At 52.2% G+C, this 22,564-nt stretch overlaps 2 protein-coding genes across 3 annotated transcripts in view; both read right to left on the reverse strand.

The window, feature by feature from the left end:
• On the reverse strand, window positions 1-13,707 carry LOC121145305 (short transient receptor potential channel 2). Its single transcript, XM_040964035.1, has 13 exons — window positions 13,656-13,707; window positions 12,161-12,880; window positions 9,438-9,650; window positions 8,466-8,630; window positions 7,822-7,996; window positions 6,081-6,281; window positions 5,826-5,988; window positions 4,920-5,012; window positions 2,804-2,996; window positions 2,208-2,335; window positions 2,014-2,092; window positions 1,217-1,346; window positions 1-419 (listed from the first exon to the last, which is right to left on the reverse strand). The coding sequence occupies exons 1-13, from the start codon at window positions 13,668-13,670 to the stop codon at window positions 1-3; spliced, it is 2,694 nt and encodes an 897-aa protein (XP_040819969.1). The 5' UTR covers window positions 13,671-13,707.
• The window catches only part of LOC121145344 (putative short transient receptor potential channel 2-like protein), a 19,064-nt gene continuing 9,523 nt past the window's right edge, over window positions 13,024-22,564 (reverse strand). Inside the window, exons 8-12 of one of the 2 annotated variants that reach the window (XM_040964095.1) lie at window positions 19,949-20,034; window positions 19,596-19,768; window positions 16,981-17,053; window positions 15,398-15,525; window positions 13,024-14,775 (exon numbers count right to left, since the gene is read on the reverse strand). In XM_040964095.1, coding sequence (XP_040820029.1) covers window positions 14,540-14,775; window positions 15,398-15,525; window positions 16,981-17,053; window positions 19,596-19,768; window positions 19,949-20,034 — 696 coding nt within the window. In that variant the 3' untranslated portion in view covers window positions 13,024-14,539. Of the gene's footprint in view, window positions 14,776-15,397; window positions 15,526-16,288; window positions 16,890-16,980; window positions 17,054-19,595; window positions 19,769-19,948; window positions 20,035-22,564 lie in introns of those variants that run through there. The other variant, XM_040964096.1, reaches the window with a different exon arrangement.

Genomic DNA, 22,564 nt, shown 5'->3' on the forward strand with positions numbered 1-22,564 from the left:
TCAGCCACACTGCGTCAGGCCACAGTTTGGGGTGTCCTCTTTGGCCCCAAAACCCTCCTCCAGGGGCAGGTCCCCAGGCCCCTCGGCTTCCTGCTCCCTGTGCACCAGCACATGAGCTGGAGAGGAGGAGCCAGGTTCCAGGGCAACTGGAACTGCCGGGCTGCCAGCATCCTGAGGCCCAGTTTCTGAAGATGGCTGAATGTCCATCATCCCTGGCATTGTCAGCTCTGGGGTCTCAGGGATGGGGGGTCCCAGGTTCTGGAAGCTGTTGCGTACCCGGGTGATGTACCGGCTGAGAATGCTGGCACCATCAGGAGGCCGACGTGTTCCCCCATCTGCCAAGGCTCGCTGTACACCAGCTACCTCACTCTGCAGCCGCGACACAGTCTTGGTCAGCTCCGTCAATCTGTTGCCCAAGTCTGAGGGCAGTAGAAGGGAGGTCTTTCAGAGGACAAGCCTGCACCGTACCTCTACTACCCTCCACAGGCCTGTAGGGGGGTACCCAGTCTTTGGTTCCTGATGGGGAGACTGCAGGAAGCAAGGGCCTGGCTCACAGGCTGGGTGTCAGGTGGGAAGGCAGGACTCGGGGTTGGGGGGGTGGGAGAATGTGTCTAACTTGGGAGTGGATGATGGCAAAGTCAAGGCATGGAAAGATGGAGAATCTCCTGGGTGAGAGGGTCACACAGCCAGTTTTGAAATGAGCAGAAGTTTGTACATGAGCCCATGTCAGCCTCTCCCTGGTCTGTTCCTGGCCAGTGCATATTCATCCTCAGTTTAAATTCCACCTGCTCTTTCACCAACTTCTTGTTACCCACAGTCCTCTCAAAATGAGACTACGCCATGGGCTTCCTGACCAAGCACTTGCTGCCTGGCATGATGGTTCTGTGTGGCACCACACAGAATGCTTCCTCAATGTCCCTGTTCCACAGTGCTCCTCCCTCCAGGACAGGACAGAAGGGACACAACAGTGACCCTGGCTGGTTGGATGCATGAATGGGTCAGAGAGTGAGTGAGAGAAAAACAAATGGAGGCAGGAAGGCATGATTAAGGGAGCTGAGTGGAATAAATACTTGAGGAAGTCAGGGGGTGACAAAGTCAAGTGCAGCATGGGCAGGGTCATGTACTAGTGCAGGCTGGCTGAGGGTGTGGGTTTGGGTGTTGGCCCACAGTGGAGTGGGAAGCAGGCATAGGACAGGCTTGGAGGTGGGCAGCTAACCTTTCCGCCGAGTCTCCTCGAACTCACGCCGGGCAGTCTCAATGTAGCGCTGGACTAGAGCCTTGATGACACGCAGGCGGTAGGAGCCGCGTTCGCCTTCTGCTGGCCCTGGTCCTGCCCCGGGGTTGGCCTGGAGTGGAAAGGCAGGAGAGGGGAGAGATTCTCCACGCCTCGCTTTTGTCTACTTCCTCAGAGGACCATGGCAGACTCTCCTGAAGGCAGCACACCCAGGGTTGGTCTGCCTTCATCTCCCAGCGTGGTCCTGGGAGGGAGTGGATGGCTGGAGGGGCCTGAAGTGGGAGAAGGCTGAGAGTGGGGGACTCCTGCAGACCCTGCAGGGATGCTGGTGTGTGGTAGGAAGGGACTTGGGCCATGCCTGTCTGGGTTAGGAGCAGGTCAGAGGGGTGACTGAGCCCTTGGCCACCTCCAGGCCTCTGTCTGCCTCTGATTTCCCAGCCTGGGGGGCATTTACCCTGGGCTTCTCACCATGTTTTTATAAAATTAAACATTCAGCCATGTCTTGGTGCAAATGAAAAGGTTTGTCTGGAGCTTAAGGGTCTCTGCATCTTAGGAGAAGGGTAGCTTGTGTTTAAGTCATGTAACATGGGATGGGAAGTTTAGGAACTGGCCAGTGCGAGGGAGCGGGAACAGAAGGCACATGGGGGAGAGGGAGCTGGTAATAGGATTCTTGGAGAACCGTTCCTGGGCAGACAGACAAACCCAGGTCATGCGGACAGCTGGGGTGGCCTGGGTAATGCAGCTGGAGCTAACTGGCAGCAAGCAGCTGAGGTACTCACAAAGGATGGGATCGGGGGGTACTCGGGCTTCTTGGCTTTGCAGCCAGAGCGGCAGCAGCAAATGAACTGGAGGATTCTCCTGAGATTCCAATGGTGGGAAGAGATTAGGCAGGGGATGGGGCTGAGGGAAATGGGGGTCAGGAGCTGGGTGCTGAGCGCTTAGGGGTTGAGAGTGAGGGCTCTGAGCTCATCACCTGAGAAGGTAGAAGATGGCCTTGGGGGAGGGCAGGATGTTGAAGGGCACAGGGAGTGTCAGGCCCTCGCGGAAGTAGGACAGGTAGAGCTTGGAGCGAGCAAACTTCCACTCCACATCAGCATCGTCCTGGGGGCAGGGAGGAAGGTGGCTGTGGCAGGCTCATGTTGGCCCCTGGCTCCCCTGCCCACTCCAGCTGCCCATCTTGATCCCAATCCTTACAACTCTTACCTGCAGTGCACTCATTGTATTCTCCTCCCTGTTCTGGCCTCATCCTGACCCGCCACCTGCACCTCTGCCCATGATGGTCTCCCCATTACTTGTCATCCTGTGCAACCCGTCCATTTTCTTCCCTCTTCTTTCTTAGGCTCCCAGTGGTTTTTCCACAGCAACCCCCTCCCCACAGCCATAAAGAGGGTAGGGCAGAGGATTTACAAGGAATCTCCATTTCCAGCAGGCAGCTTGGCCAAAGCCACAGAACTAGATGATGGCAGAGGCCACACAGGAACCCAAGCACTTTAATTCTGTACACCTTCCTCTTCTCCCTTCCTTTGCTCTTTCTGTTCCCGGGGCCTGAGCCAGCCTTGATGCACACACCTCAATCTTCTGGAAGGAGTTGGTGATCATGGCAATGAGCATGTTGAGCAGCACGATGACCATGACAATAGTGAAGATGCCGTAAAGGGCCCGGCCCACAAATTCAGGCACCAGAAACTGGGGCATGTCCACCACACTGTGCTCCTCCATGCCAAACATGGTCCAGAACAGGAACTGGAATGTTTCATTGAAGCTGGCAGGCCGGGCCAAGGGAGGGAAGGACACTGAGGGCTAGGGGAAGAGGCTGAGGTCCACCCAGACACTCCTCCCCTCCTCATCCCAGCCATGACATTCTGCAGCCATGACACCCTTGGAACCACCCTGGCCCAGGCAGACACCCACGGTTTCTAAGGTTCAGCCGACCAGTGTCTGCTGAGCACACCCTATGTCGCAGTCTCTATCTTTGAGGCCCTTCCGTTCCCAGATGGCAGTGGGATGAGGTGAGTGTCAGTCAAGTCCATTAACATCCTAAATGGTGGTGAGTGCCGTGATGATGCAGTGTGGGGTATTCTGATCTGGACTGGGTGGGGGAAAGCTGCCTGGAGAAATTGAACTGTGAAAAAGACCTGGGCCTCAGCAGGTGAAAGGGAAGGTGGAGTGGACAAGAGCATTTTGAGGAGGGGAGGTAGGGGGACAGGGAGAGAGATCCAGTAAACATTCAGGCTTGGGAGAAGGAAACAAAGGCTCTTGCCACAGCTTCAGAGCAACAGGAACCTAGGAAGGGTTCTAAGCAGAGGGAGACACCTGATTCCCGTTTGGAAAGATCCTGTGGGTTGTTGTGAACAGCATGCAAGCGAAGCAGAGTGAAAACTTGGAGATAAATTAAGAGGCTGTCTTGGGGTGAGCATTTGGCCCAGCTGTTGAGATGTCGCTGCAGGCATCTGCGTCCCATGCCCAGGGTGCCCGCCTCCAAGTGCTGCCTCCTCTACTTTCAGTCCAGCTTCCTGCCGAGGTGCACCCTGGGAGGCAGCAGTGATGGCTCAAGTACTTGGGTCCTTGCCACCCATGAGGGATACCCAGATTCAGTTCTAGGCTCTTGGCAACCCGGCCCAGGCTTGGCTGTTGCAGGCATTCAGGGAGTGAACTGGCAGAAGGAAGACCTCTTTCTATCTTCCAAATAAAGTGAAAGCAAACAACCCAACATTTACACAGAAAGATGGAGTCTTGCCGTGGTCTGCGTAGAGCATGGCGGTGGCTGCTCTGCTGTGCCACCTGACAGGCACCCTTTCCCAAACTCTCTCCCCTGCCCTGGCAGAAAGTGTTTGTCCATTAGTTGCTCACAGATCTGATCACTTTCCCCCTATCATATTTCCTTGTGAATCTTAGTCCTTCCCTCTAGGCACCAGGTTATGTCCACATTACCACACGCTGACCCTGGTCTCTCCTCAGCCTCTCATTAGCCTGTCCAAGGCATTCTTTCTAAATACTCATCTGACCTCATCTGTGTGACTGTGCTTGTCAACCTGGAAAGGCTCACCACCCTTGATGTAGGTGGCAGCCATGCAGCCTGCCTGATGCTTTCAGTGATGTTGCAATTAGCTGTTATGCATCTGAATGAACAGTCCTGGAGAGTCTAGCCTTTTCATGTTACTGTCAACTGATACCACCAGGACATAGGCAGTAGGCTGCAGGGAGGAATTACTGGGATCAACATGGATGTTTTAAACTGTGAAAGCTAAGGTCCAAGTGTGGATCCTTTTGCATCAGAAACTAGGCCATCGCCCATTGCCCAGCTGCATTCATGAAGACTGCTGGTAGACAAGAGCCTGGATGTCTCAGTCAGACCTGTGTGAGCTCAGATCAAGCCAGTGCAGCCAAACACTGCAGTTGGTGAAACTGGGCGAAAGGTGTATGGTGTCCACTATACTTTTCACTTTTTTCGTAAGACTGACATTTTTCAAAATAAAAAGTTTGGGGGAAGATAAATTAACAAATGAATGCATAAATGAGAAAATGAATGAATGTCAGAATGAATGAGAGCATGAGGAAGTAAGAGAACTGGCTGATTGAATGAGTGAAGGAGGGATGGAGGGGCAAGGCAAGGGCATTCATCTCTGGCTCTGAGCTGCAAGGTGCCAGCCGCCCCGCCCCGCAACCCATCCCTGGCCCAGCATACTTGCCCAGCCGTTCTGTCTCCTGGTAAGGCACGTAGATATTGTTGAGGCCACAGAGGAAGGCAGTCAGGATGATCATGAGGATAAACATGAACCTGGCAAGGAGTGGGAGGTTGGAGGTCAGGTTCTGGGAAGGGGAAGGGGGTGATGCCCCTCTCGACAAGTTTTCTGTTATTGTTGAAGAATAGAGAAGTTAGGAGGTGGGAAAGGAGCATATGCTGAGTCTAAACACCTCAAGCCAAGGATTGGGCCAGTTTTCCGGGAAGGTAGAGATGGCTTGGGAACAGCTAGGAGTCAGCTGGACAGATGGTGGCCATCAGCCAGAGAGTCAAAGCCGCATGCGAAAGCATGTTGGTGTGCAGCAGGAGGGTCTCCCTGCCGCTGGGCTGAGCTGACGCAATCGGGCTTTTCTCGCCAAGGGTACCCAGGCCCAGAGGAGCAGGCAATGGCTGCGGACTCAGCTTTGGAGGAGAGGCCAGGTGTGACTGTTTGCAGTCAGGCAAGAAGCACTAAGGAGATCAGAGATGGTCATGGGTTCAAACAGCAATTGTTGGGTGGGAAGACCCAATGGGTCCTCCTGGATCTGGTGCTTTTGCTTACAGATGGGAAAACAGTCTTAGAGAGCGGCTGCTGGAACACGGGTGGAACCCAACCTAGGAGTCCCAATCAAGGGCTCTGCTCTCTGTGATTTATCATTTTTCCCTGGGGCTGTGGACCTCTCTGAGAGCTAGGAGAGAGGCACAGAGCTCCCTACACAGCTGGCCTCTCAACCCAGGGCTGCAGAGGGTTCCCAAGCCTGTGCCTATGGAGGAAGGCAGGAGCTGAGCATCCACACTGCAGGAGGCCTGGGGACTCTGGGAAGGAGGAGAGGTGGGGTGATACCAGGGGAGCTGGCAGGTGGAGCGCACCGGATCATGTCATCGATCATCCTGCCGATGGAGATCTGTAGGGTGCCCAGCGACTCGTGGGCTGGCAGAATGTAGGCCAGGCGGGTGAAGCTGAGCATGCTGGTGACAGCAAAGAGTACCTCTGCCAAGAACTGGGGGTCCTCGGTGCGCCACTCATCTCGCTCTATGTGGGGCAGAAAGAAAAGGGGGGCCTGTGGTCAGGAGCCAAGCAGGAAGAAGGACTAGGGTGGCAGGTGGTGGGTGGGTAACACTCACCAGCTGAGGTGAAGTAGCGGCAGGCAGCCCCATCAGAGGCCTCCCGGCAGTGCAAGTAGGCTAGGCCGGCCAGAAGGAGGCGCAAGGCGAAGGCTGCCAAGTACAGGGACAGGATGACCACATCCAGGAAGTTCCACCAGTCCAGGAGGTAGCTGCGCAGGCCCTCGATCCACACTTCCTTACACTCAAACCACAGGAAGCCTGAAGGGGAGTCAGGGCCAGGCCAAGGTGGGGAAGAACTCTTCCACTCCAAAGCCAGAGGATAGTTGCAGTTGGGGAAATGGACCCTGTGATGGCAGTGGGGAGGTAAGTTGATTAAATGTGGACAGATCTCCTGGGGTGGCAAGTGATGTCATGTGGGAATAAAAAGACTCCTCTCTGATGCAGACTCATACTTTCTGCTGGCGAGGCCTGCACACCTCCAGCACAGTTAGTTGGCACACAGGGGACCCTGCTTCTGGAAGGGAAAATGACTGAATGCTGCCTCCCCTCACCCTCTACTGTTTAAGGAGTACTGCTCTGTAGGGACTCCAGGGTAGCAGCTGGCCCAGGGGGTCCAGGGCCAGATGCAGGGTCTGCGATGAGGCGTCCTGGGGGACTGGTGATTCTGCCACACTGTTCTCTTCTCCATTCCCTGCACACTCACACTCACTGTTCTCTCTGCCTAGAGAGCCCCTCCACACCCTTTGGAAGCCCAGCTCGCTGTGGTATCCCCTTCCCTAATCAGGTGCGGGGGCTCTACTTGCTCTGTTCACCTCTTTCTCTCATGCTACCACTGTTGGGGGGGCACTTCTGGATGTATCTTTGTGGGTCTGTCTCCCTTGAACACCCCCCTGAACTTGGAGCTCCTCAAGGTTAGGGACCATGTCTAGTTTACTTCTTTGCCTCAAGAGCCAAAAACAAATTGAACCTATGTTCACATGTACTTCCTACCATTTGTGGGAGGGATCCTGTGGGGAACAAGACTGACATAGTGTAATCCTTATCCTTGTGGGCCTCACAGTCTGATGAGGGGGCTGAGAGCCACCAAGCAGAACCCCGACACTTGCTGAGACCAAGGAATAGAGGGGCTACGATGGAGTGCATGGTATGCATTGTCACCCTGACTTGGGGGCTAACATGATGGAGAGATGGAGCAAGAGCAGCAGGTGTGTGTGTGTGTGTGTACATATACAGGGATGCAGGGGCACTAAACACACATAACACGCTGAACATGCACAGGGCTTGCAAGGCCCTCAGTGCTCAACAGAACTCAGCTTCCCACGGGTGACACCCATGCTGGCTTCACATGTCTTCTACCCCAGGCATGCATGTCACAGGAATAACTGGCAGGCTGCAGCCAGTGCCAACCAGCCTGGTTGCTGCTTCTCCCATGGTCAAATGAAGGCACCTTCTGTCTGTTGTGGCTTGCTGCTGCCCCAGCCTCTGTTCTGTTCCTCATACCAGTGGCCCCGTAACCACACAGCCTATAAACTGAATGGTCATGTCCATGTGATGGGAGCATTGTTCTGCCCTATGACCTGTGGGATAACTGGCAGAGAGCATCTCTGCATCAATACTGCCAGGAGAGTTCCCACCTGGGTCCGCAGACAGGTGCCTGCCTTGTGAGAGGAAAGGAGGCCCCCAACCCAGGGCTGCCCTGCTGTGTGAGAAGTGCCGAGGGCCTGGCTGGTCATTCAGAAACAGGGTCTCCAATGGGGAGATTGTCCTGAGAACAGTGAGGGAAGCCCCGCCTATGTACCTGCCACCCAGATCATGTGCAGCGAAGTCTCCCACACGCTCTGGCTGCGGCCCCGGAAGGTGCTCAGCTGCGTCTCCATGACCAGGGACTCTCCCAGCAGGAAGATGAGGAACCACAGGTAGGAGGCTGAGTGCAGCAGGAACTTCAGCACTGGGATCTTCAGCAGGCGGCCCAGCTACAGAGAGAGGTGGAGGCACGGCTCAGAGTCTTGCTGCATTTTAGCCTTCACCACCTCCTTCCGGGGCTTCCTGCACATCCTCCCTGCTTCCCAAATGTTCCTCTGCGCAATGCTCACCTACTTAACTGGGGGATGGGGACTCAGGCCTTCTTCTTCCCTAAATTCTAGTGCCAGGCCTGGGGCCTGGTTCCCAGCAGAATCTCTAAGGCATGGCTGTTGACTGAAGGGCGCTCAGATGGTATAATGGATGGTATAATGCTATCTGTGGGACTCAGGCTTTGGAGACCTCCGTCTAAATCCTGACTCTGCTACTCACCATGAGCCCTGGACATCTCCTGCATGAAACACAAGTGTGACACTTACCTTCCTGAGCTACTTCAAGTTACTTGATGGCCACACTCACAGGACCTGGTGCTAAGCACGTTTTGAATAAAATGACAGATGTTGTGAAATTTATTCTTAGTACCCGGGACTTGGGTGCCAGCCAGTAGCCGAGGCAGAGGAAGGGCATGGTGAGGAAGATGAGGAAGGCGACAAAGAGCTTCCAGATGGTGGTGCTTCCACGCCAGCCGGCCAGGTTCCCACACCAGATGGAGGACAGCACTTGCTGGCAGATGGGGTGTGCTACAAACTGAGCAGAGGTTGGGATATGAGTAGAGGAGCTGCCTCCTGGCTGGGGGTGGCAGGGGAGCCGGCCCCAGGTTAAGCCACCCACATTCCTCCCATGCTAACCACAAAGGCAGCTTGGCATGTGCCCATGGGCAGGCCCCATATTCTTCACTCTAAGTCAGGGAGCAGTGGTTGGGACTGGGACAGCAGTTGCAGGGCTCAATTCTGACTGGTCAGGAAGGGAAGGAGCTGTTGGAGGAGAGGCTGGGGGTTGAGGAGAGGGTACCGGCAGGGCTGTGGAACCATTGGAAGTGTTTGGTTAAGTTCCTGACTGGCCAGGGTGCCTGAGGGTGGAGGAGAGAAGGGATAAGGGGATGGGGGGGGCTAGAGAGGAGCCTGTCTTTAGCTTGGGGGTAAAGGGTGACTGTCCATTGAGAGAGGAAGAACAGCTGCACTTGACCTCCAAGTCCTGAGAGACTTAGGGTAAAGTGGAGGGAGCTACTGAAGTCTAACAGCAGGAAGTCTGGACTGAGATGACACAGCAGGCCAGAGGGGACCCAGGGGTCCTGGCCTGAGGATGAGGTCTGCCCTTGTGGGATGGGTTTTTGAGAGAGGTGAGGGTTGACATGAAGGGCAGGAAAGGAAGCTGAGGGGAGTGGAGAGGCCTTCACTTCTAGCCTTCCAGAGCCCAGGGAGAACCAAGGTGTAAGAGGGTCCTGAGGACAGGCAAAGGAATTGCTTAGGACTGACGCGGGTGAGCCCTAGAGACAGCCGGCAGGGGAGCAGGAGGGGCAGTGGCAGTGGTCAGGGGAGGTGACAAACAGCTGACCCGTTTCTGGTTGTAGTTCACAGCCAGTCGCAGCCTCGCCAGGTTGGGGATGCCCTCCTCAAAGGCCTGGCCCAGGCCCTCGGCCTCGGGCTCTGCGTCGCTGTCCTCTCCCAGGTCGTTGAGCACTGCTGTGACCTCGCTCTGGTTCCGACACATGCCCAGCAGCTCAAAGCCGTAGTCCTGGCACAGTGACTCCAGTGCAATGTACTCAGGCTGTAAAGGGGCAGGGTCGGGTGGGCACTCAGCCCCACTCCAGCATCCCGCTCCCTCCCCAGCTCTTCCCCCAAGCCGTGTCCCACTATCTCATGTTCCTTCCCCTCTGTCTCATGCCTTCTTCCCCAATCCTTGTTGCCATAGTGAGGCACCTTCTGCAGCAAGTTTGCTGATCTGGTGTCATCTTCCCCCTCATCACTAAGTCCCCTGTGCCCATTCTTTGTGCTTCCTTTTCTAATCTGTTTCTTGTCCCACTGTGACTCCAACTATGAAAAGAATTTATTAGCTTGCCTCTTCCATTAAGAAATATCAACAGTGCATTTCTTGACCGATTCAATCTTCCCATTCAGGAAGTGGCCAAGCTTCATCAACCTTAAATTGCTGTAGGTTTACTTTTTTAAAAAAGAATTATTTATTTATTTTTTTTAAAGATTTACTTATTTTTTATTACAAAGTCAGATATACAGAGAGACCTGGCGGCGTGGCCTAGCGGCTAAAGTCCTCGCCTTGAATGTGCAGGGATTCCCATATAGGCACCGGTTCTAATCCCGGCAGCTCCACTTCCCATTCAGCTCCCTGCTTGTGGCCTGGGAAAGCAGTGGAGGACGACCCAATGCTTTGGAATCCTGCACCCACGTGGGAGACCTGGAGGAAGTTCCTGCCTCCAGGCTTGGGATAGGCACAGCACCAGCCGTTGCACTCACTTGGGGAGTGAATCATAGGACGGAAGATCTTCCTCTCTGTCTCTCCTCCTCTCTGTATATCTGACTTTCCAATAAATAAAATAAATCTTTTAAAAAAATAAATACTTAAAAAACAAAAAACAAACAAAAAACCAGATATACAGAGAGGAGGAGAGACAGAGAGGAAGATCTTCCATCTGTTAATTCACTCCCCAAGTGGCTGCAATGGCTATTGCTGAGCCGAGCTGAAGCCAGAGCCTTTTCTGGGTCTCCCACGTGGGTACAGGGTCCCAAGGCTTTGGGCTGTCCTCGACTGCTTTCCCAAGCTATAAGCAAAGAGCTGAATGGGAAACAGGGCTGTCAGGACACAAACCAGTGCTCATGTGGGATCCCAGAGGACATTAGCTGCTAGGCTACTGCACTGGGCCCTAGGTTAACATTTTAAAAAAAGATTTATTTATGTTTATTGTAAAGTTAGATATATATAGAGGAGAAGAGACAGAAATATCTTCTGTCCAATGATTCACTCCCTAAGTGACTACAATGGCCAGTGCTGTGCCAATCTGAAGCCAGGATCCAGGAGCTCTTCTGGGTCTCCAGAAGGTGCAGGATTCCAAGGCTTTGCGCCATCCTCAACTGCTTTCTAAGGCTAGAAGCAGGGAGCTGGATGGGAAACAGGGCTGCCGGGACTAGAACCGGTGCCCATATGGGATCCTGGTGTGTTCAATGCGAGGACTTTAGCTACTAGGCCATGGCGTCAGGCCTGGTTTACATTTTTTTTTTAAGATTTATTTTATTTTTATTGGAAAAGCGGATATACAGAGAGGAGAGACAGAGAGGAAGATCTTCCGTCCGATGATTTACTCCCGAAGTGAGCGCAACGGCCGATGCTATGCCGATGCTATGCCAATCCGAAGCCAGGAGCCTCTTCCGGGTCTCTCATGCGGGTGCAGGTTCCCAAAGACTTGGGCCGTCCTCCACTGCTTTCCTGGGCCACAGGCAGGGAGCTGGATGGGAAGTGGGGCTGCCGGGATTAGAACCGGCGCCCATGTGGAATCCCGGGCGTGCAAGGCGAGGACCTTAACCACTGTGCCATTGTGCCGGGCCCCTGGTTTACATTTTTAAAAGAAACTCCTGAAGCTGGTGCTGTGGCTCTGGTGTCCTATTTGGGCACTGGTTCAAGTCCCAGCTGTTCTGCTTCCAATCTTGCTCCCTGATAGTGTGCTGGAATAACATGGAAGATGACCTGGGTGCTTGGGTCCCAGTTCCCACATGAGTGATCTGGAAGAAGCTTCTGGCTCCTGGCTCCAGGCTTCCCAGTTCTGGCTGTTGTGGTTATTTGGGGAACGCACCAGCAGATGGAAGCCCTCTCAGTTTTCTAGTCTTTGGAGGCCTTGAAAGCGCCTCCCGAGAGGTGCCCAGTGAGGCCAAGTGTCCTGGTAGCAGCTGGAGCCCCTCTCTGCCCTTCTTGTAGCTGCCACAAGCTCAATCTGCACACAGTGTCTGCACGGGGGTACCTAGGAGGTACTCAGTGAGCCTTGTGCTGCCTAGCATTGCCTCCATGTCCGTCCCGCTGTTTTTCTGTTTGTCTCTGTCCTCTCTCCTTCCCCATCTGGTGCCTCTTGGGGTACTCCTAACCCCCCCGCTGCCGGCACAGCAACCACTCTCTGTCACTGCAGTGACACCTTGTGGCTCCCCTTTAAGATGGTGGTGCCCTGTGACCAGAGATTGGGCTTCCCCCCTTCTCGGAACCCCCACTGCAGTGTCAACCAGAAAAGCAGACAGTGCCAGGGTCCTCCTTCCCCAGGGGAAGTGTGAGACACCAACCTTAAACTCAGGCTCCTTGCGTGCCAGGCGCCTGAGCTCGCGGCTCAGCTGGAAGGCAGCCAGCATGGCGTCCTCACTGGCGAGTGACAGGTGGGCCCTGCTGGCGATGCCGCGGTAGGTGTTGATACGGGACAGGGAGAACTTCAGCAGGTCGTAGCGCCGGGCATTGCTGCACTCGAGGCAAGCACAGGAAACTGGATGGGGCCGGGCAATGGTGTGGCCCTGGTCCATGAGCAGCTGGGCAATCTCGTACAGGTCCTTCTGGCAGGCCAGTGTGAGTGGAGTGACCCCGGGTGCAAAGCGAGAGCCATCAATGGATGAATCAAAGAAAGCCAGGGAGAAAGACCGGGTGTCCACTTTGCGACCCTTCTCCCGCTCCAGCCGGGCCAGCAGGCGACGCACCACAGCCGGCTGGTTGGTGTCCACTGCCACTAGCAGGGCTTCGTGGATCTGCCGGAAGTCAAACTTGACATTGGCCAGCAGCACATCAGTGATGGCCTCGTGGCCCAGGCGGATGGCCAGGTTGAGGGCTTCCCTCCAGGAGCGGTCCTCAGACTCCTCCACATTGCGCAGTGGGCCCCCCGGGCCACCACCAGCGGCCTCTGCCCCCGACTCCAGCAGCTGCTGCACAAGGCCCAGTCGCCCCTCCTGGATAGCCCCCAGGAGTAAAGGTGGGAACTTGAGCTTCTTATTCACGATCTCGGTCCAGTTGGGCTGAGGCTGAGTGGAATGGAAAGTATGGGATCTGAGTTTCTATCCCCCTTTATTTTGAAGCTTCCCTTATGCTTATAGCTTCTGATGCTCTCCTCCCAACCACCATCATGGTCTTGCTTGTCCCAGACATACACTTTGCAAAAATGGTCTGATTCCACACTTTATTGTGTAGACTTCCAGGTCAGGAAAAGTGTCAGAACTGGACAATTCCACCGTCACAGGAAAAGCCTTCTCCCCTGGCCCGAGTTGGACTAAAGGTGGTGATCCAGAGAAGGGGAAGGTAGTGGCAGGTACATGGGGTTGGCCTGGGCACTGGACCCTCTCTGTAGGCTCGCAGCATCTGCCAGGGACCCAGCTCCCATCTTGTTGACTTCAGCTCCCAGCTGCTGAGCACTCTGCAAGTCCCCAAGCCTCTCCGAGGGCAGGTCCAGACATGTCCACATGGGAGGGTCTCTGAATGGGAATTTTCCCCAAGCCCCTTGGCCCTGGCCAGGACAGCTAGCACTTTCCCGAACCCTCCTCTTCCACCTCAGCCCCTTAACTCTGCTGTCTACTCAGAAGACATCTTCTACCCTTGGCATCACACTGTCCCCTCCCCGCTTTCCTTTCTCTAAATCGAGCCCCATGTTTACTACTATTCATTCTAGGGAGTGGGTTTCCTCCCACTCACATGGTGACCCCTCCACCACCCACCTGATATTTAGCATCTCCCTTCCTCCTATCTGGGTCACTCTACTGTTTGATAGCTAGAAACAGGAGTGCTTGGGGGAAAGCCTCTTACCGTGAGTGGGTCCATGGCTGCACCCACCTCCGATCGCAGGGCCTGAAGGACTGATCTCTGGCTGTTTGCTGCCCCAACTGTGCCTAGCCTCCTCTGGGCTTCCCCTTCAGAACCCCACCCCGGGCCCTCCCTTTGCCAGGACCAGCTGCTCCCCCTCAGCCCCGTACCCTGGAGACCAGGGCGAAGTGATGTTAGTGCCACACAGTGAGATCTTCAGGGAATGAGGGAGGGCGTGGCTGGGAGGTGGGAATGGTGTTTGGCATTGTAGGCACCTCTGCTGCGACCACTTCCCCTTGTGGCTGGGTGGTGGGGCATGCCCAGCACTGCTCCAGCCTCAGACCCCCTCCTCCCTGCGACAGCTCAGACAGCATAAGGTTGTCCTCGCTCAGTCATCAATGTTAACATTGGACCTGTGACAAATAACTTGCACAAAGCCACACAGCAGTGCTGTTGCCTGATCCACAAAGGCTGTGGAGAGTCAATGCATGGGAGACCAGATGTCAGTCTCCTGCTCAAAACCCACTCACCTTCCCAGCCCCCTACGGAGTCTGATGGGTCAGGCCATGCTTTTCTTTTTTTCTGGGCCTGTTTCCCTTTCAGGCTAGTGGGCCTGGTGGTGTGTAGCGCTCCTCAGGAGGATGACATTCCGGCAGCCCCAGAGAGAGCACCAATGCCATGAAATTCCAAGGGGGGAAGGACTGAGGTATCTTTAGGAGAATCTGGTGCCATGGCGACAGGAGCCCTGACAACAGAGTTGAGAGCAAGCTGGGCCCAGAGGGAATGTGTGAGGGCGGCTTGGCTTCAGCAGTCCTTCCAGGCTGTCTAGAGATGCATTCCCCCACCTTAGTCCAGGGGCTGGGGCTCAGGACACAGGACGTTCCAGCTCATGCCTCGGGGGTCTCCCCACACATGCTGGCATGCTCCTCAACTTCTCTTGCTGAGAATGACAGTTGGCAGATAGGGCACTGGACCCAGGGAATGTGTGGCGAACTCTCTGGGGAGGACACCCATAGTACAGATGGCGATGAGGATCGTGACGATGAGGGAGAAGCTGGGCGAGGTGGGGTGGTCTCTCCACAAGTGGCCGCGTGCAGGGGGAGAAGCTCAATGCTGAAGGAGCCTATGTGGGGGGGAGACAGAGGTCAACAGAATCACACCTAGCCCTGAATGGATGGAACCGCTAGAAGTGGGCAGGAAAGCTGTGGCTGTTTTGACAGTAAGTTCACCATGGTGGCATGGGGACCCCCAGAGATACTGTCACACAGCCACTGTCCACTTCGGGCCTTGTAGTGTGCTAGCAGCCCAGTGACAGCTGCCCAGGGGCTTGTCTGCTGAGTTTGGTGGTAAAGAGAAGCCAGGGACACAAATAAGACTGATAGAGAGCAGAAGGCAAGCGGTACTGAGCTGCAGGGAAGCAGTGGTGCTCTGGGAGCTGGGCTGGTGGCATGGGTCTAGATCAGCAAAAGGCTTGGCAAGGAAGCTCCATGTGAACAGATGGACTCGGCAGAGTCTGTCCACAGAAGGATGATTAGGAAGGAGAGTCGAGGCTGAGTCCCTTTCTGATGGTGCTTTAGGTTTTGTGGGCAGGGCCCGTGGTACTCAGCTTAGCCAACCCAGTGTGGGCTGGTGCTCCAGAGAGCCTGTCTTGCATGACAGGCAGCTGCAATGCAGTTGCCCACCTGGAGCCGCCCTCCCTGCAGTCAGACCTTGTGACCACACAGCTCCATGCCGACATGGCTCACCTGCACAAAGTGGGCACTGTCCACTCTCCTGGGTACCACTGTGCTGGGCCTCGGATAGGTGCTGTTTTCTTGCTCCTGCCTTTGCTGTGCCCTTCCTGTTGAGCTTAGGGTTTGAGGTGGATTGAGGCCTGTAAAGAATAACAGTTAAAAGCTAGGCATCAGTAAGAGATCTTATAAGGGTGGAATGAGTCCACTTAAGGCAAGAAGAATGCCAGAAGACGGTGTGGATCCAGAATTTGCTGATCTAACACATATTACAGAATTCATCCTTTTAAAGTATACTTTCAGTGGTTTTGCTGTAGTTTCAAGGTTGTGTGACACCTAATTCTAGGATATTTTCATCACCCCCCCAAAAGAAATTCCAAGTTCATTAGCAGGCAGTTGCCATTCCTGACCCCACAGACCCTGTAAACTACTCTTCTATGGCAGGTTCCTCTATCCTGCATACTCCACTTGAACGGGATCATACCCTAGATGGTCTTTCGTGACTGGCTTCTGTAACTTAGCATATTTTCAAAGTCTACCCGTATCTCAGCAGGGCTCAATATATTACATTTGCTGGGTTGAATAATATTCCATTTATATAGACGTACAATGTTGTGTTGATCCATTCACTGGCTGGTAGACATCTGGGTGGATTCTACTTCCCCATAAATAATACTGCTGTGGACATTGGTCCCTAAGTCTTTGTGAATACTTGTTTGTTTTGTAATATTTGAAGTGAATCATTATTTCATTCTCTGTAACACTTCTTAAATACCCTAACTGGCAGACTTTTACCTTAATTAATTATTTTTAAAATTTTAATTTTTGGTGATGATTACATTTGGTCACGGTTGGAAGGACCGAGATTAAGGGAAAAGTGGGTGAAATTGTTGTTTCCAAATTTTCTGTTTCTTCTTGTTTCTGGGGGAAGGGGAGAGGTAGAGAGGGAAGCCACACCCAGTCTCCCAAATGACCCGGGGTAGGGAACTGCCATCTAATATCAACCCAGAGTCTGGTTGTGGTGCATGTTCCGAGGGTTCTGCCCAAGTGGTCTGTGTGGTTCTGAAACGCTGTCGATTTTGCTGATCCAAGGGTGAGGCAGTCTTCCCAATGTCCACTGAGTATCTTTGCATGTATTTATTGGCCATCCATATATTTGCTGCTTAAAAAAGTCTGTTCAGATCACTTGTCTATTTCAAAAATTGGGTTATTCATGTATTGTTGACTGATACTGGTTCTTCATATTCTGGATCTAAGACCCTTATCACATATTTAACATGCAAAAATTTTCTCCCAATTCCTGGTGTAGTATCTCTTCTTTCTTGGCAGTGTATTCTGAAGCAGAAAAGATCTGCACTTTGATGAAGTCCATAAGACAGGTCTGGCTCCCCACGGGCGGCCTCTTGACCTCACGCCAGGACTGACACCATGCGGATATGAATGTCCCTTCTCCAGTGGCCTCAGGTTCAGACTAAGACATCCAGATTCCAGGGACCACCCTGCTTACCTGCAGCAGGAGTGGGAGGGCAGCTGCAGCAGGATGTTGGGTCCTGGGGGGTGCAGAGGGAGAGTGGGGTCATTCACGCCGACCCTCTTACCGTGGATGCCGTACTTTCTGCCTCTTCCTTCTGCCCTCGTCATTCTCTGAGCATTGCTCCTCTGCTCTGGGCTCTGTGGTGGAAATAGTCATTAAACCAAACTTACTCATAAAAGGACCTTCACAAATGATGGTTCTTCTTTTAAGAATGTTCTCTTTTAACCTCACTCACCAAATCTTAGATGAAATGCTAATTCCTCTCAGGCACTTCTGCTGAATTCTCTAAATCTGTGCTTTTCTTTCAAAGTACTTGTCATATGGGCCAGTACAATGGCTCAATTGAGTAATTCTCCCCCTGCAAGCACTGGGATCCCATATGGGTGCTGGTTCATGTTCTTCCCACCAAGGGCCCGCTTGTGGCTTGGGAAAGCAGCAGAGGATGGCCAAAGCCTTGGGACCCTGTACCCGTGTGGGAGACCTGGAAGAGGCTCCAGGCTCCTGGCTTCAAATCAGTGCAGATCCGGCCATTGTGGCTGCTTGGGGAGGGAGCCAGCGGATGGAAGATCCTTCTCTCTGTCCCTCCTCCTCTCTGTATATCTGATTTTCCAATAAAATAAATAAACAAATAAATAATTAAAAAAAATTACTTGTCATAGTTGTAGGTTAGAATCCTTTGTGTGCTGTGGACATGTCACTTTTCAGTGGGGTAGGAACACTGCTCTTTTTTTTTTTTTAAAGACTTATTTATTTGAAAGTCAGAGTTACAGAGGGAGGAAGAGACAGAGAGCTTCTCTCAGTTCGTTCATGCAGGTCTCTAACACAGGTAGCAGAGGTCCCATGCTCGGCTGGTCCTCCCAGGTCATTAGTAAGGAGATGGATCAAAGTGGAGTGGTGTGGCCTGATGGTTAAAATCCTCATTTGTGTGGGCTGGGATCCCATATGGGTGCCAGCTTGTGTTCTAGATTCTCTGCTTCCCATCCAGTCTCTGCCTGTGGCCTGGGAAGGCAGACAAAGATGGCCCAAGGCTTTGGGACCCTGCACCTGCACAGGAGACCAAGGAGCTCCTAGCTCCTGGCTTTAGACCAGCTCAGCTCCGGCCATTGTGGTTGCTTGCAGAGTGAATCAGCAGATGGAAGATCTTTCTCTGTTTCTCCTCTCTATATATCTTCCTTTCCAATGGAAAAAAAAAAAAGGCGAAACAGCCTGGACACAAACCCAGCACTCCTATGGGTTGCCAGTATTGCAGGAGGCAGCTTTATCTGCTACTCCACAAGGCTGGCCTCAAAAATACTGCTATTTTATATCCTGTGGTATCTTGGCCACCTAATATCTGGCATATAAGAGATGTTCTATATATACCTGTCAAGTGAGTGTGAGGAAAACCAACAACCATTTGTCCAGTCACTTGGAATTTGTGAGTGCTTTACAGCACTGAAATAAGTCAAAGTGCTGTGAAAGCCCCACCCCATAGTGGGTACCCCTGGTTGGTTAGTTCCCTTCCCTTCTCCATCTCTTAAAAGTGATACACTCCATCTTTCCCAAGTGGAGAGGATTCCCCCAACTGCCGCCCCTGGGTATTCAAGCCTCGCCTGGAGTGGAATTGGACCTTCTACCTGCTCCTGATGAGCAGGACTTGGCCAATGAAGTGGGCCAGTGCTCCTGTGGTCAGGTTGCCCAAGGCTGACCTCTGCCTATCCAGCCCTTCTGCTCATCTCCATCCAACCGGCTGCCAAGCTGCTCTCCTGAGAGGCTCCCACAGTCGAGGAGTTGAGGCAGGCCCCAGGCCAGCAGCCCCTGAGGAATTGGGCCCCCCTGACATGCACGTGAGTGTGTCCTGTGCAGCAGAGTCTCGGGGTGAGCAAGCTCATGGCACACAGAGCAAGAGTGTCAACCCCCAAGCACCACAGACCACAATGTGTCTTAAGCCACCAAGTTTTGGAGTGATGCGGTACAGAACAATAGATAACCAGTTATCTCCTATTTTTACAACAACATGATAAGACTCATTATTTCATTGATTTCTTTAACTTTTCAAAATGATTGAAAAATTTCAAAAGTGTTTTGAACTAAGTGATGAACCATCCCGTTTCTTCATTTTTCAGTGAAGCCCTTGCTGGTCGTCTTCTCCCTTTCTATAGTAAAAAGAACAGGAAGTTTGGGACTTGAACCCTGGCCCTGACACTCAGAAAATATAACCCCTCTGAATTTTAGATTGTCTTGGAAAATGAGGATGGCACAGCTACTCCATAACTTCGTTAGAATATTAGGTAAAACTAGTGAGAATGTTTAACAATGTCTGGTGCAAAGAAGAATTCCAAATATTTTTTAACCCTTTCTTCTGTGATACGGCTGCACAATTCCTGTACCTTATGTCTCTATTAAACTCCATGCACCACCACACTGACGTAGTTGTCTGTCTTTCCTGCAAGAGGCTCAAGTCCTATTGCTTTCATTCCTTCACACTGAAGATGAAGGAACTGAGGCCCAAAGAGCCCAGGGTTCTAGGCTGGCAGGGCTTGAGTTGCTACACACTGTTTTGCTTCTCTTCTGCTAATGGAACATGCTGATCTCTTCTCCCACATGAAGTCCCACTGTGAGTCTGCCTGTTCAGCAACTGCTAGATCCAGAGAGGAAGGACATTGCTGGGCCCAGGGAAGAGCAGGTCAGGGGGCTCACCTGTACTGTCCACGTGACTGGGCCCTGGGTCTGGGCAGTGGCTCTGTGGGCTTGCCACTCGGGCTGGAGGCGCCCTTCGTGCTGCTGAGAGCACCATGTTGGCTGACCGTCCCAGGGCCCCTGGCTGCAGCTGCTTTAGGAAATCATGGAGCTTTGTCATTTCCTTGGTGTTCCTGCAAGGAAACACAGTACTTGTTTTCAGGCAGGAAAGCCAGTTGGATACACAGAGAGGGTCGGGCCTAGCTTGTGTGGTTCACTGCGAGGACACGGGTATGTGTGCTCATTGGTGACTTGATAGTCTCTTTCAAGATTTGAGAAGTGGCCAGGAGACTTCTGCTCTTCTAGCTACGTACATCTGGGGATCTGGGAAGAAAGTCCTCCGGATGGAAGGATTAGCCAGCCAGGGGCTGTGGTCCACGGCAGGGTCCTCAGAAGAGACCTGAGAGAGAATGGAGAAACATGAAATACCAAGGTTTGCCACTAGGGGACACTGCCACCTAGTGCCAGGGCCTACTTGTGCCTGGCAACTTTTCTTGTGAGCACAGGCACATTCCTGAATAAGAGCTAAGTTCTTTTTTTTTTTTTTTTTTGAAGGGCGCCCTTATATTTATTATTATTTTTTTAATATCCAGGATTTTTTTCTTACATTTTACTATTATTATTATCATTTTATGATACAATTCCATAGGCTCCTGGCATTTCCCTTATCCCCTCCCCAATTCCCTCCCCCGCAAGAGCTGAGTTCTGGAACTGTGCAAAGGGTTTTGCCATGAGCCGGAAAAACCCTGGGTTGAAAGTATGTGTACTATTAGGAAGAAAGGGAGACTGATGTCAAATGCAAATTTTTGAAAACAAAACTTGTAAATTACATACCAATGTATGTAAAAGTCATTCATATAGGTATAAAAATCATTCATCTCTACATATCTTTGTGAGAAATAAGTCACACATATGTGTTTACATATAAATAGTTCTACTTTGAATGAACATACATACTACCTTACTAACTATTTTTAAATAATTTGTTTAGGGGCCAGTATTGGATGTGGTGGGTAAAGCTGCCACCTGCAATGTGGACATCTCCTAGAAATGCCAGCTTGAGTCCCAGCTGCTCCATATATGACCTGGATCCCTGCCTGGGAAGCAGTGGAAAATGGCTCAAATCCGTGGGACCCTTCCATCTGTACAGGAGATCTGAAGAGCTGTTGGTTCTTGGCTTTGGACTGGCCCAACCCAACCTTTGCTGCCACCTGGGGAGTAAATCAATGGACAGAAGATTGTCCCCAGCAGTCTTCAATGGCCATGCTGAGCCAGGCCAAAGCCAGGAGCCTAGACTCCCAATCTGAGCCTGCTTCGTGAGTGGCAAGGGACCCAAGTCCTTGAGCCATCAACTGCTGCCCCAAGGTTCCACGTTAGCAGGGAGCTAGAGGCGGTGCTGAGCCCTTGCACACAGATAGGGGACACAGGCCAAATGCCTGCTGTAATGGCTAATATTTTCTGATTGCCAAGTGAGTCTCTTCTTGGACCTTGGATTAATTTAAAAATACCTTGTTTAATTTTCCAGGGTTTTCATTGTTTCCTGATCTTGGTTAAGAATTTTACAGTGAATAGAAAGGGTGACTCCAAGTAAGTGTAGACAGACTATTTAACCTTAACTCTAAATGGAATTAATCATTGGCAAGTTTGTGTCTGAGGAGACTAGGCAGCGTTAAGTGGTCTGCACTCAAATGCACTCCAGGACTTCTTGAGCAGGGTGACCTGAGACACCCATTAAATTACCTCTATTTTTGTTTCCTTAGTGGAAGACCGGAGATTATGAGCGCCCTATTTCACAGTGTTAAAAACCCTTGTTTTGCTTTCACTGTAATGTACCAATTAAAATGACACACTGGAAACAAGCCTATGACGCTTTAGGTATCACAAGTTACAAAATCTAGGGTGAAAAATAAAAAAATAAAAAAACCAAACAAAACAACAAAATCTAGGGTGGGCATTGTGGTACAGCAGGTCAAGTCACTGCTTGGGATTCCAGAGTGTTGGTTTGTGTCCCAGCTACTCTGCTTCTGATCCAGTTCCCTACTCGTGTGCTTGGGAAGCAGTTGAAGCAGTTCAGCCTCCTTGGCGGGACAGTGTGTGGCCTAGTGAATTAAGCTTCCAGCTACAATTCTGGCACCCAATAAGGACACTGGGACCCAGAGTTCCTGGCTCCTGACTTCAGCCAGGCCCAGCCCTGGCTGTTTTGGCCACTTGGGTAGTATACCAGCAGATGGAAGATCTCTGTCACTATGCTATTCAAACACATAAAGGCATAAACCTTTTACAAATTCGTTAGAATGAGTGCCACCTGCTAGTTTCCACGTCCTGAGTGAGTCCTGTAGGACTGCTTGGGGAGCTCCCTCCCGTGACTTCCACGGTCCCCACCATGCACATGCCACCCTGCCTATGCCACCTTATGCCTATGGGGCTGGAGCTGCTGACTCCTGTCCTCCTCCATCCACTGTGGTCCTGGAGGTGCAGGGTTATTCACATTGCCAAAATGGAAAAATCTGCAACGCCCTTATTTACCACAAAACTAGGACAACCAGATGCCTGGGACATTCCTCCTTTGCCTGTTGTCTTGTTATAATTGTGAACAGTCCTCTCTGGTGCTCCAGTGTCCTGGTTTGGAGGACATATTTTACAGGGCTTCTATCTACAGCTGCCCTCTCAAAGGTCATTTGTACAATGAACATTTATACTAACAGCCTTCTTTGCTCTGGGTTCTGTTTGAGGTGCCAGGAATGTGTTACGGAACCAGATAGACAGGTCTCTAATCTCATGGAGTTTCCATTTCATTCACCAGCCACAATGCCAGACATCTGGCTCTATTCATGTTAGCTCACACCATCACAGGATGGAAACATGGTGGGGCACACGCAACTGTCTTGTCACATTTTTTTTTAGCCCTTTCCCAATGCAGGAACAAATCT

Source organism: Ochotona curzoniae, unplaced genomic scaffold (genome assembly GCF_017591425.1).
Source record: "Ochotona curzoniae isolate NIBS_2020 unplaced genomic scaffold, NIBS_Ocur_1.0 scaffold_3223, whole genome shotgun sequence".
NCBI classification, from domain to species: Eukaryota; Metazoa; Chordata; class Mammalia; order Lagomorpha; family Ochotonidae; genus Ochotona; species Ochotona curzoniae.